Below are 13204 nucleotides of genomic sequence, written 5' to 3' on the forward strand. Positions count from 1 at the left end.
AGGTGAAGAAATGCAGGCGCAAAGCGTATTGCTGTACAACAAGGTGTTTCCACCGAGCTGATGACTTGCAGATAGCTGCTAGGCAGTTGGAAGCCCCCCTCTCCCTTATGGCAGGAACGGCACCGCTATCTTATCCTCTGACTAGGCAGGGCAGCAACTGACCTTGGCGGGCAAGCCACACGCGCTAGCATTTAAAGCCACCGCGCTTTCGCAACTAAGATAGGATAACGTGGGATCAAGACTAAGCACGAAGACATTATTTTTGCTTTTGACTTTGAAGAATTGTAGAAGGGAAAACTGCAAGGACAGCTGCTCACAACACATACATGACGGTGCTGCGCCAGCAGCAGAGCACATTCACATGATTTAAACTGGATACGGATTGGCCATAGCTCCGGCTTGGCGAACCGGTGCTGTGCCTCGCGCAGAGATAGCCAGCCACATCGTTTTCACCAGCAAACAATAGCATCCACCCATGAGTTTGTTTTTGTTTTGGGTGGCAGTGTGGACGTACCGCGCATGTTTTCGGTGAAACTAAGCGTCCTGAATGTACAAAAAGTTACAGATAGCTGGCGCTATGCTTATTTTATTGTAACAATTGTTCAAACCCAGCCCAAATCATAGAAAATTTCGTGTAAGCGAAAGCAAGCCAGACAAATGGTTCGTTGTGGCGACGACTTTGTTGCATTGACTTCTATGGCTAGCTGATGGGGAATTGGAAATATATCATGAAGTGGAAATTCCGTTGAAGCGGACTTCGTTGTAGCGGGATTAGGCTGTATAGCAATGGCAGTAGTTGAAGAATACTCCGCATTGAAGGGATAACGAATCCGCGGACACATCTCCCGTTTCTGTCGACGACGTCAGCTCAGCAGGATGAGAGGCGAGGATATGCACCTTTTGAACTTGACGTCCGCTTTGCCTACGGCGCTCCGCGAAACCAAACCACTTGGAGTAATCTTGGTAAGTGAGGTGACAAATGCAACTCAATGGAAAGGGTGGGCCAGTAGAGTGTGCATAAGTACACTGCTGCTGGTAGATGGAGGCAAAAAGCGAAAACACCCGTCTTTCAAGGTTTCGGTGAAAATGAAAGATGCTCATGTTTTCAAAAAATGAAGCCAGGGCTCTCCGCTATGGCACATAGCCCGCGTGTAGCTTCGGCACGTTACACCCCCAAAATTTGAATTTGAACTGCCACCGTTGGCATCATGCACTGCCGGCTTTGAGGAGGGGGTTGTTGTTGTTGCAAGGCACTGCAATGGCCCGGCCTTTTTCCTTGACCGTGACCGATGGCCAGGATGGACGAGAGCCGAGAAGACCGACGCCCTCGGTCCCTGGTGTTTGTTGAGCGGGGCGAGACGCAGGCGTTGTTCAACTTCCTGCTGAACAGCCGGGCCTGCGTGTGCCCCACAGGACCTCTGGCCGGTGTGCCGCCTACACTTCTCGCTCCCGTCGCCTTTCACGGCGCTAGCCTGCGCTCACTCAAGGTAAGAAGCGACTCTGCGATCCCACTGGTGGGCCAAATGGACCTGTCCAGTCTTCTAGATGTAGGCCATGTGCGGAAGGAGTTGCAGGTCAGAAGTGGGAGTTAAAAACTCAGTGGTGGTGCACCAGGAATCGCTACTGCTTGGTTGCAGGCGCCCCACTGTAATGGAAGAAATTCAAGTAAGGGGTCTTTGTACACGGGTTTCACAAGCTGCTATGGGGGAGCAATAATTTGGCGTGGTTTGCTCCCAACTGAAACTGAGAGCAGCAGAAATATACACTATTGCTAGATGGTGGCTGGTCCAGTCTAGAGTGCCTGCCCTCTTGTGTCGTGGAAATAAAACTGCTGCTTGAGTTAGCGGAAATGCTTTCGTCCTATAGTGCTTGAAAACACCTCAACCACGCTTGAGAAACCAGGATTGAGTTCAAGCGCGATTGGGCTGGATCGCAATTGAAACTGCCGAGTAGCAGCGCCCGATCCAGATTGAGCTCGATCCAGATCGACTCAATCGCCATTGAAAGTGCCCATATGACAGGGGTATAAGAAGATGTCCAGTGCATTAGCTTGTTTATTTATATATAAAGATGGAAAGAAGTATCGTCTAGTGAAAAACTGCAAAATTTGAGGCGGCCACAAAAGAGAGAACACAGGACAGGCGCAGTCCTGTGTTCTCTCTTTTTGTGGCCGTCTCAAATTTCGCGCAGTTTTTCACTTTACATTAAGGATGCACCAACTTGCCCACCAACAAGTCCTTCTGAAGTACAGTCTACGTTTGTTTCAATAGATCTAGCAACAACGGACTTCCGGTTACTACAGTCCATTTCTGTTGGTTTGTTTGGTCCCCATGCATTCTATATGGAATCCACTCTGCTCATAACAGACCTAGCTATAGCTGACTATTGACTACAACAGACTAAACATTTGACGAAAATTGTTTCTACTGAATCTCAATAGCAAATTTCCGCAGTGCTGGCTACCATGTGCATTTTCTTTGTTTATTTTGTCGAAGAAATGACTGTCTGGCTACATTACCAGTATAGAATGGGTCGCTGGCGTGGCTAAGCCAAGCCAGTGCTGGTGCCTTTTTCTTTTTCTTATGCTACCAGCAACAGGGCTGATTTCACTGTTGATTGATTTCACTGCTGAATTATTGCTGTTGAACATGGCGAAAAACAAGCCGACATCGCTAGATGAACGGGCCTGTCTGAGCAGACGGTCAACTCAACCGCCAAAAACAAGGATGCACTGAAAAACATGACTCTAATGAGATAGAAGAACAGTGCTTTTGAGTACTTTAAGTGGCTCACCCGGAGGTTGATTCTGCCCTCATGACACAGTTTTTTATGTAAAAAGAGGTCAGGTTCAGTGAAGTTTGGCATTTATTACCCTTACGTATGCATTGTTCCCATTCTGTTCGTTGAAAAAGGTTAGAATTGCCTCAGTCAGGGAGACAGTTCCTGTCCATTGTGTGCAGTCTGCTGCCGGCCGTATGGAGTCCAACTGGTGTAACTGAATTTCACAGCCGTCTTTCGTCAGAGTATTTCGTATCAGCTGTTTTACTGACCAAAAAGGGATCATTAAAAATGCGCAAGCAATCTTGGTGGCACGTCGGGCAGTGATCCCTATTGTTTGATGATTGGTTAGGGTAAACCTGCCTCAACGTGAAGTGCTTGGAGGGCCTTAGGCCAATTCTGCTGGCCACTTCTGATTTTCGTAGCAAGTTAGTAATTGCTCCTAATTACATTCTTGATTTATTTGCTCAGCTTAGCGTGCATCTGTACGCACTGGACCGCATATGCTAGGCCTTTTCTAAGCGAGGGTGTTGGTGTTATGCTTTGAAAACTGCGTTCTGCAATTCTTTTTCCCGCATGCACACTGTGCAGAGATGCTGCAGGCATGTAGAAAAATGAGTCTGTAGCATTTATATGCACTGCTGGTCGCATTGCCCACTTTGCACTCATATACTCTCTCCCCACCCTCGTTCGGATACTGCATATTTTGGATACAGCACACATTTTTATCCGTGTCATGACGGTTTGTTGTAACGGGCGTAGACTGTATCAGCAGAGTGTGTGAATGTGTCTCGAGTGTCAGACATGTACTGATGACGGCTGCGACTGTAAGAGCTAAAAAAAATGCTCAGGCTTTTGTTGGCTTGAGCTCTTTAACTGTCCATCTCGGACTCGACATAGACTATCCGAGACCCAATTTGGTGTTTGTTTCTGCACTTGTAATCTTGTGGATGAGGACAGCCCTCGAACTTCCCACGGACTATCCAAGAGCTGGTAAAGGCCGGTTCACACGGTGGACGAAATCACTGATTCAAATCGTGGAATGCGTACCACACGATATGTCACCGATTCGTGCCCCTAGCGAACGCACCGTGGACAACGCGGGCTTTGCAATGCAAGGCTTCTTTTCCGTTCGCGATTCTGGCTGGGGAATACAGCGAAATACCGCGCTTTGGCGAGAACAAGGCTGGATAGTCTAGCAACCATGCCTCTTTGCTCGAAGAAGCGGGGGGCGTGTTGAGGTTGCCACTTGAACGAGATCGCGTGCTTGTTTCGGGGTGGTTGCATGGCAGGACAGGGCTTTCGCGCCAGGGGCATTTGACTTATCAGCCACAAGCACAAGTGGGCGACACACTGATCGCAGCATTCGTCAAGTGACCGCAACAACGTCGTGAGCTACATCGGAGAGCCGAGAAAGGTAGGGTGGTTGAAGTGACAGCAAAGGATGCAGGAGCTCAGGACATGCAGGACCAGATAATGTGGGCGCTACATCTTTCCTGCATACATGTGTTCTCACTCAGCACATACGTGATCTTACACGGCCCATTCTGTGGCCAACGCTACGGCCATCGTCACGCAACGACGCTTTCGGTCGGCGTCCATCTTTGCCACTACCCTTAACCACTCGAACCTGTTGCGCTTTTTGCCGTGCGCAGACGGTCCACGCATCGCGAGTATGCTCTGTCCTTCCGCGCTGTCATCTGCTCGCTTTATCCTTCTTGTGAATGCTTCCTTCCGCCGGGCTGTCTGCTGACGTCGCGCAACGTCACTAGTCCGGCTGCGGACATGTCTGTCGTGTGAATCCACCTTAACTGATGAGGTGGACGTAGATAATCAGTCGTAGATGGTAGTAATGCCAAGAGTGCAAGTTTAGTTTATTTGAAAGATTGCCACGTGAGAGTAGCAGGGAGCCAAATGTTGACTAAGGCAAACTTCAAGCTAGATAAAAGGAGATGAGAGAGGCAACTCACCGGCTTTCCTCTGTGACATCTCGGGGTCTAGGTAGACAGGGTAAAGTGCCCTCCAAGAAAATCGAGTTAAAAGCTGGCTTACATAGTTTTTTGCTTACTGGTTTCAAATATCATGTCTTAATTTATCATAACTGAATGCAAACAGTGTTATTCTTTTCGTGAAAAATGCGTGCTCTCCACCGAATGAGGCACACCCTTCCTCTGGACCCCTCTGATTAACCAGGCCCTTGATTCAACCGGAGGGCGCTTGCTGGCCACACTTGCTGTCAGGAGCATTGCCAATGCTTGATAGGTTGCGACGCTTGCCATTTGCCATGGTTTAGCTTGCAACCTATGTGATCGCAATTTCATGCTCTAACTTACCGACGTGTCAGTTCAGGTATCTTGCACCTTCAACTTGTTTACTCTAGTAAGGATTGCAAAGCTCTGATGATCAGTGGCATTGACTGACGAGTTTCGTTAGAAGTCGTCTAAACAGGGCAACCAGCAGAGAGCATTTATATTGCTTAAAAGATAACATAAAGTACCGCCTCAACTGTTTGTTAACCTCTAAGTAAGCATTCGTGGCCGAAACTCAGTGGTGCTTCATAATCGAGTGCGATCAAAATGTACCTCTCAGAATATGTCGCGCTCATATGCTGTAGGTGGGCCTACATTCCCAGTACATGCATAGATGAATGAACAGAATGCACTGCCCAATTTGCTCTGTCCGTTGGCTTCCACCTGGCTCCTCTGCTTTGGTGTGTGTGGTTGGGTGGGGTGGTGAGTTCAGCCTCGCGATGTTACTGCGTTAACTTGTTTATGTATGTATAAAGGCGTAAAGAAGTACGGTCGATGCTCGTTACATCAGATCTGGCAACAACGTAGTTCCGGTTACTACAGACAATTTCTGTTGGTTTGCACTCGCCGACCCCGTTCTTTCCCCCTTCTTGGCAGGTGCGCCAGGGGTGGGTGAAGCAGAACGAGTCCAAGCTGCACGTGGTGGAGCTGAGTGGCCCGATCCTGCCCAGCGCCCTGCACGGCCTGTGTGCCCTGTTCGGCAGCAGCCAGGACAAGGGGGCCTTCTCATTTGCGGCCGCTTCAGACCCCCCGACGGCGGCGTTCAGCGCTTTCCAGCCCGAGGCGGTGGCCTCTGCGCCGGCCGCTTTTGCCACGGAGGCCCTCAAGGACTGCGGCCTGTCCCCGCTCTTTGTCCAGCAGATGTGCAGCCGTCCTCGGGGCCCCACCCCCGTGCTCTGCTCAGTGCGCGCCGAGGAAGGTGGCTATGACGTCGCCGGCTGAACTCTCTTCTGAACAGCTGTGAGGGAGTTTGTCGGACGCATAGGACTGTTGGCCGTGGGTGCGGCACCACTGGTGGCCAAATGTTGCTGGCACAACCGAGTGGGCTGTTCTGTTGCCTTCCTCTTGTGCGTAGGATCTGGAGAGGCTGATCCCCCAAGGAGTTTATTGCACACACGGGACTGTCCGCAGTTTGTGCATTGCCACTTTGGCCGTATGTTGCCGGCCACTCGGTTGCGCTGGAGTTGTTGCAGCTCGTGAAGTTGTTCTCTCGTCTCCATCTAGTGTGGGGGATGTGGAGAGGGAGGCTGTTTGATTGTCTCGGTCTGTGTCTGCACTTTTGCCACAAACAGAAAGAAGTGTGTGAACAGGTTGGATTGTGAACCCCGTGTGGCGAGTTGTGGAACCGAACTTTTCCAGCCAGGTTGGTTGTTAGAGTGAAATGCCCTGTGACTGAACAAATGTGAGAGGGGATGTGTGTTGTTTGTTGGTGAACATTTTGTGCCGTGTTCTCTGGAAAATGTGACGTGAGCATTTTGGCTTGTGTGTTCATCAGCTTGGGGCAGTGTGCCAGTTTTAGAATGTGGCTATGACACGTTGGTGTTTGCTGAAGCTTTGTGCCGTGCTGGGAGGGAAGCTACTTGGGAAAATGCGGTGGTCTTTCAGTCGGGACTGCAACCAAGGGTTTTAGTATTTGCGACGTTCATGACAATTCATTTGTTTTGTGGTATTTTGTAGTAGTAATGGTTCACTCCAGTGGCCTGACATGCCATCGTTTCATCCTCACACTCGTGCGGACTCGTAGGGTTGCAACCGAACCACTTTGCAAATTTTCACCAGCAAGGCTGGTTTGTTGTAGCTGGTTGTTCAATTTTATTGTAAGCTTGTTGGCTCTTGTGAAGGCATGCGAGTATTGAAAGGCCCCCTTGTAAACTCTTCTATTCTACGATTTTTAGCAGAGTACTGCCAAGGTCCACCCCCCCCCCCCCCCCCCCCACACACACACACACACACACACACACACAAATCTGCACGTAACTGAACAACAAGCAGCAGTCTGAAGCTGCTATTTGGGTATGACCACTCTTTAGTTTTAAGTAGCAAGAAGCCACTTTTTATCTTGTCTGTTGGAAATGGCCCTAGTCGTATTCCAGCTACATTACCGTTTTTGTTTTTATTGCGCTAACCACGTTGTTTAGCACATCGGTAATCTCTTAGAGCATTATTTCAATGGAGTAGCTGTGAAGCTTGGTGCCTAAGCATTTGGCATTTAAAGTTGTACCAAAAAGATGCACCTGTAATAGGTGCATGTCTTGAAAGTACAAACAGTCATGAGGCTGACAGACGATACCATTGTCATGGGTGACAGGCTTTTAAAGCTTTTATATTTCTTTATCCAGCAAGGCGCTCTGTTGTGGTTGCTTTCTAGTTTGCCAGCCTGTAAAAATGGGCTTTTTTCTTGTTTGTGGGAATGATCTTTCAAATGCCTTGTGATGGTATAGGTGCAAAACCTGACCATTCACTGTCAATGTATGTGATTCCTGTTCCAATAGTATGGGTAGCTTGACTGAAAATGACAACATTATGTTTGCCAATGGAATGATCAGACAAGGAGACTGTCTGTCTCTATTTTTAGCAATAAATAATATCCAGGTTCTGTATTTGGCCTCGGCGTTGGTGGGACGGAAGTTTGTCGTCAATTTCTTGTACCAAGAATGTGTGTCGGTGAATGGTGAGTGAATGATCTTGACGTGTGCTTGACGGACTTCTATCATCATTTTTTAACCAGCCGCCTTCGAATGTCGTCAGCACAGGTCGTATTTGCAAACTGCCAGAATGAGTGTTTTCCTGGTTGCTGCTGCTGTGTAATTGGCATTGCTTGCCCATTTGCAGCAATGCAATTGTTGCAGAATTATTTCGAAGGACTTGTAGAACAGGGACTGCAAAATATCGGGCCACGGATCAGTGATTGGCTTGCGGAATAAAAATTGCCCGATATGTTGGTTACACAAAGAAAACTGATACGGTATGGACAAATTGGTGATGTTGGGTGTTCAGAGGCTGGCGTTTGGAGTGTTTCATATTTTCTCATCGACATCTCATCTGTATGTGCACGTGTAATATGTTGTTGGTTCGCGTTGTTTTTCAGATTTTCTCACCTACATTTGCATGCATAACATGGTTGGATTGTTCTTGTAAAGGAACTGCAGAATGTCTTTTTAACCTCAAGATATTCACATTGCTCAAGAGGGTTGGGAATTTCACGCTGCTTTATTTTCATGCATTACTCATCGAAATAAAGTATTTATTTGCTCCGAAAGATGCCTGTGACTTCGTACTTCTTCTCTTTCATAGGATGTGTCTGCTGTGCTCTGTGCTGGGTACGAACCTAAAGACAGGATGCAGTGGTTTGTTCTGAGAAGTACTCGCCAACAAGCCAATGAAAAGCATTTTAAATTTAGTTTCAATCCAACCTAAATACGCCATGTTTGTAGAAGGACGAATTTAACTTGCGTATTAATGAAGAATGTGTGTCCATGTGGTTTTGTTGGCCAGAGGTGAACAAGGAAATAAAAGTGAGCAGACAATGTCACTCCTAAGTTATCTGGATTGTCAAAGCCGTAATTTTGTGGAAATTTGTGAAGGATATGCCAGTTTAGGGCCTCTTGCAAAATAAGTAGCAGTATATACATAATTGAATGCGTTTTTGGTACCAAAACTTTTAATCGCCCTGTGACAAAAAGAGGGAACCACAACGTGTCTGGAATTCAATATAGACTTTACTTGCTTATGTTCGTAAATTTTGCGGCTATTCCCAAAATTTTGTAAGTGTTTGGCTTTTCCCTGAAGTCAAGGAGGGGGACTGCTGCAGTTATGACGCAATTTGCGACCTTTGTCAATTCTATTGCAACCTCAGCGCAATTTCTGATACGGTAGGCAGTAAAACGAGCCATCGTTTGATTCGTCGTAGTTATTAGAAAAACCGCATCGACAGCTACAAACAAAAAAATGTACGAGTGGAACAGGAAAAAAACGAAAAACACTCGCGCATCCAATAAGTCCTTGAGAAGGGCTTACGTGCGCGCGCTAAACGGAGGAAAAAGAAACCTGAGCTAACGGAGCAGATTGAAGCCTATTTTTATTTTCCTCCAGCCGAGCGATGACAGTTAAAACAGCGCAGCGCCGGAGAGTAAACGAAACGAAAAGCGCCCACTTCTTCTCCCCCCTGAACACGAAATCAAAGATCCATAAATACAGCGGCATAATTGAAGCGCGCTACAGCTCGGGGCCTCGGCGCGCAATCACGAGGACACCAGCGGAGCCGTCGGCGAATACCACGCCTCCCCTGGCGATAAACGATTTAGCGGGAAAAACAACTTGAGATGCAGATCGGCCAGTGCGATTCATGTGTGCGTGGATTTCGCCGGCACAAGGCTCTCAGACAACGTATTGACCGAAAGCAGGCGATCGTTGCGTGGACGGTGGCGCCGCCTGCGCCCTGGCCCGGTGGCTGCGGGTCACACCGCCGCCTGAGTGACGCGTTTCCTGGCATTGCACCACTGCCGATCTGTCCGGCACACTGCGGCAAAGCTGTGCCGCTCGCGATCGAGGCGGAAAGTGGTCAGTTTTGACGCGCCCGGTGACTGACAGCGCACGAAAATTTGCCCAGAAGCTGCGAAATGCAAAAAAAACTTCACAAAAAGGGCCACCGTCGGCAGTATTCGCACATGAGTCACTGCGCGGTGTTGTCGCGGTTATCTTCTGCTGTTCGTCACTTTGACGAGTTTTCACAGGCGCCGAACCGAAACCCGTGGATCGGGGGAAATTTTTCGGGGCGTTTGGAGCTCTTTTTCCAGCCGAAAGTCCGTTTTGTAACGCTGTAACGAGTAAAAATACCAGACCGCAGCGCCCCCCGTGATGCGCGCCTTCCGCGGCCGCGGTTAATTGCAAAAAAGTAGTCCCTCGCGTCGAAAATTTATGTCGGTTGCGGGTCGATGCGCGGTGGTGTGTGCTCGTCGGACCAAGTATTTCGAGTGGATTATTGGATCAAGTGGGCCCCGACGGTCATCGGTGGCCCCGTGAGGGCAAGACGAGTGTGCGGAGGGATTCCGTTATCCTTACTTTCCTTCTCACAGATGTTGGCGCTTTCGAAGTGGCCAGAATAATAGTGTGCGTGCGGTTGATAAGGCCATGCCCGTGTAAGCATCGGTTTGCGGCTTTCCAGGCCAACACACGTGGTGACTGTGAACCTCGGCGGGGTCCACGATGCGCGGCGGACCTCCGGGCAGCCGGATTACGTGCGCCGCGTGAGGATGCGAGCGTCCAGGGTGTGGGCTTAGTGGCAGTATGGCAGCGCCAGCGCAGAGCCTGCTGAATTGTGAACAAAAAACGGCAGACAGCGCGGAGCTGCCTCCTCCCGGCGGGGGACTCAAGAATGGTGCTTCGGGCGAAGAGCTCGGCGCGGACGAAATTTCGGCCGGTGTGATGGTGAACAACCGGGTGAAGTCGCCGAGCAGCGCGAGCGGCCACATCGGCCGGGAACTGACAATGGATAACTTCCAAGATGGAGGTACCCACCAGCTGAACGCTAGGCCTAGCGCTGTCGCCGGCGATCCGGCCGCTTTTGCCGACCGACAGCGGCTCGGTTCCGACTTCCGCGCCTACAACCCGAACCTGCGGGATTCGGTGATGGGCGGTGAGGAGTTTCGGAACTCTCCGGACAGCATGAACCACGTTCCGGTGCCCGGTTACGGTGCGGGGTATGCGGACCGGGGAGGCTACTTGGCGAGCCAACATGGCGGCACCAGTCTACCTGGGAGCAGCGAGCCGGCCCCTCAGAGCAAGCTTTACCAGCACTACAACCAGCAGCACATGCGGCCGGGCTACCCGCAGGGCCCGCGGCCGGCCATGAGCCCCATGGCGCAGCGGCCGGCCGCCTCCATGATGCCGTGCTACCCGCCCAGCGCTAACGGCGGCGCGCCTCCGCAGCGCTTCCTTTCGGGGCCCAGTCTGAGCCAGCAGGGCGGTCCCACGCCCACGCTCAATCAGCTGCTGCAGTCGCCCAACCCGCTGCACCGCTACCAGAACAGCTACCCCGAGTACAACTCCATGCACAAGGACCAGCAGCAGTACTCGCCCTGGGCCGGCGCGCGGGGATCCTACCCGCAGCAGATCTCCGCGCCCATGTACAGACCGCCGGTGAGTAGCGTCTCCTCTTCGGCCCTCGCCAGCGGCTACAGGAACGTGCTGCTGCCTTCCCGAATGCGCCGGAAAAGAGTGGCGTGAATGCGCGTCGCCGCCACGTGCTTCTTTAGAAGCAACGCTGCTGCTCGCGCAGGTAGCGAACGCGATCACGCGTAGTGGCATCGCGCACGTGTCGCGGACGCGACCACCTACTTACGGCTGCATATGACAGCGTAGCTCGCGCGTCACTCCAAGGCACGGCTCGAATTCGCTCGGCATGCGTTGCTGTCGGTGTTTATTTGCAACTCTGTGTTGGTTGGGTGTGGAGGTGAAAACTGCTGGTACGCATTGCGCAACGTATGTAAACAACACGCGAGTAGCGATCGTTTCAGCTGGCAAGCAGTCACTGAGGAAACTCGGGGCTTAGCAGCAGTATCACGAGTGTCGCCTACAGTGCTTGCCACGGTAACATGGCACGTATTTGAGCGATTTAGATTGGTGTAGACGGGGGGTGCAGCTGTAACACCGGCTAATTCCTAAAAGCACACTCACTCAAGTCTTTTTACGGCAAGTGTCCGTTTTGTACTTTCCACTAGCCTAAACTGCTTTTGCATTACAAAGATGGTTTCTGAAGCGGGGCCTGAAAAGCAGGCACCTAAAATGTATTGCTAACACCAGGGTGCACATTTTCAGTGTGCGAGAAATTGCCTTCTCACGAATTTGGTTCGAATCAACTGTGTGCACGTGCTCTAACAGTCAGGTAACATGCAACTGACCTAACACCACAAATTTAGACGAGTGCGTAATGTCCCGTGGAGCAGTGGTGAAGCGGGCTGCGAAGCAATGTTTGTGTTGCCTGTGTTGTACCATACACAGCATGGTGCGTGTATGCTAATTACCTTTAACACACACATCGTACACGGTATGAATGGGCTACAACACGTTCATTCTATGCCTATAAAAGGTACGCTTGGGCATCTAGATGTGTGCCTGAACTAAGGGATTCCGAGAGGACCGCTGCAAAGCGCACACTTCTTGGTGAACATGCGGGTGACATTTTGGGCAGACGAAATTTTGAAGTACTTTTAAAACTCCGCTTAGACTTCGTTACCTGGCAGTGGGGCAAGAAATGACTGTAACCTTTGACTTATCGCTAGCTTATGACTTGCAATCCACCTAGAGACCATAATAAATTGCGCAGAGCTTTGCCAGCTTTGGCGCTTCAGGGTGGCAGCGTGACGGAGAACAGGGTACAGAAATAAAAATGCCCCTCAGCGGTTTCGACGTATCTGCTTGATTTAATAACTGTGGACACACCAAATTGGGGCTATACATGCAGAGGCTACACTGGGGCTGTGAGGTGTATTGTAGGGAGAGCTACAGGCTATTTTGGGCCTCCCGGTCGTCCTAAGCATGTGCCAGAATCTTGCCACGGCTGGTCTTGTATTCCACTTTTATTGGAGAATAAACCAACCTGCCACCATGGTGGCTAGCGAAGCTGCCACGGTAGCACTAAGTACAGTGAAACCTCGTTAAACTGTACCTGACAGGGACGCCGAGAAAGTAGCTTCTAACCGGCACTACGGTTTATCCGAATGCATTAAGTTAAAGGAAAACCGGGTCGGGGCTTCGGCTTAACTATGTATACATAGCTTGCATGTGACGTCCCCACAGCCCTCTCTGGAGTACCGCTCTCCGCTTTCCCAGTGCTACTCGAGATCGGAGGGGGAGATAAGTTCACGGCCTTCCACCGTGCAAGCGGTGCTCCAAGATGGCCGCTACAGTGACGTCAGTGCAAGCTATGTATAAAAAGCAACTACGGCTTGTGCGGGTATGGTTTAATGAGATTCCACTGTAATTGTAAGTTAACATATCTACAAGCCGTTTAATGAAACAGTGTGCAGAATTATCGTTTCTATTATAGGGAATAGTGAGCAATGGAAGTGGCATCTTTTTTAATGTCCAGGTTGCCTCGGCAGGCTGTGCGGGGCACT

At 50.2% G+C, this 13204-nt stretch overlaps 2 protein-coding genes across 5 annotated transcripts in view; both read left to right on the forward strand.

The window, feature by feature from the left end:
- Nucleotides 1-8346, forward strand: part of Hd (humpty dumpty) — a 32828-nt gene extending 24482 nt beyond the window's left edge. Inside the window, exons 10-11 of the mRNA XM_077684696.1 lie at nucleotides 1298-1487; nucleotides 5685-8346. Coding sequence (XP_077540822.1) covers nucleotides 1298-1487; nucleotides 5685-6029 — 535 coding nt within the window. The 3' untranslated portion in view covers nucleotides 6030-8346. The remainder of the gene's footprint in view (nucleotides 1-1297; nucleotides 1488-5684) is intronic.
- A 1444-nt stretch (nucleotides 8347-9790) lies between these two features.
- Nucleotides 9791-13204, forward strand: part of LOC144153683 (trithorax group protein osa-like) — a 177937-nt gene continuing 174523 nt past the window's right edge. Inside the window, exon 1 of one of the 4 annotated variants that reach the window (XM_077685349.1) lies at nucleotides 9791-11225. In XM_077685349.1, the coding sequence (XP_077541475.1) occupies nucleotides 10374-11225 (852 nt within the window). In that variant the 5' untranslated portion in view covers nucleotides 9791-10373. The remainder of the gene's footprint in view (nucleotides 11226-13204) is intronic. The other 3 variants (XM_077685348.1, XM_077685351.1, XM_077685350.1) reach the window with 3 other exon arrangements.

This window comes from Haemaphysalis longicornis, unplaced genomic scaffold, assembly GCF_048455015.1.
Source record: "Haemaphysalis longicornis isolate Haplotype H1 unplaced genomic scaffold, Haemaphysalis longicornis Haplotype H1 scaffold_9, whole genome shotgun sequence".
Lineage (NCBI taxonomy): Eukaryota > Metazoa > Arthropoda > Arachnida > Ixodida > Ixodidae > Haemaphysalis > Haemaphysalis longicornis.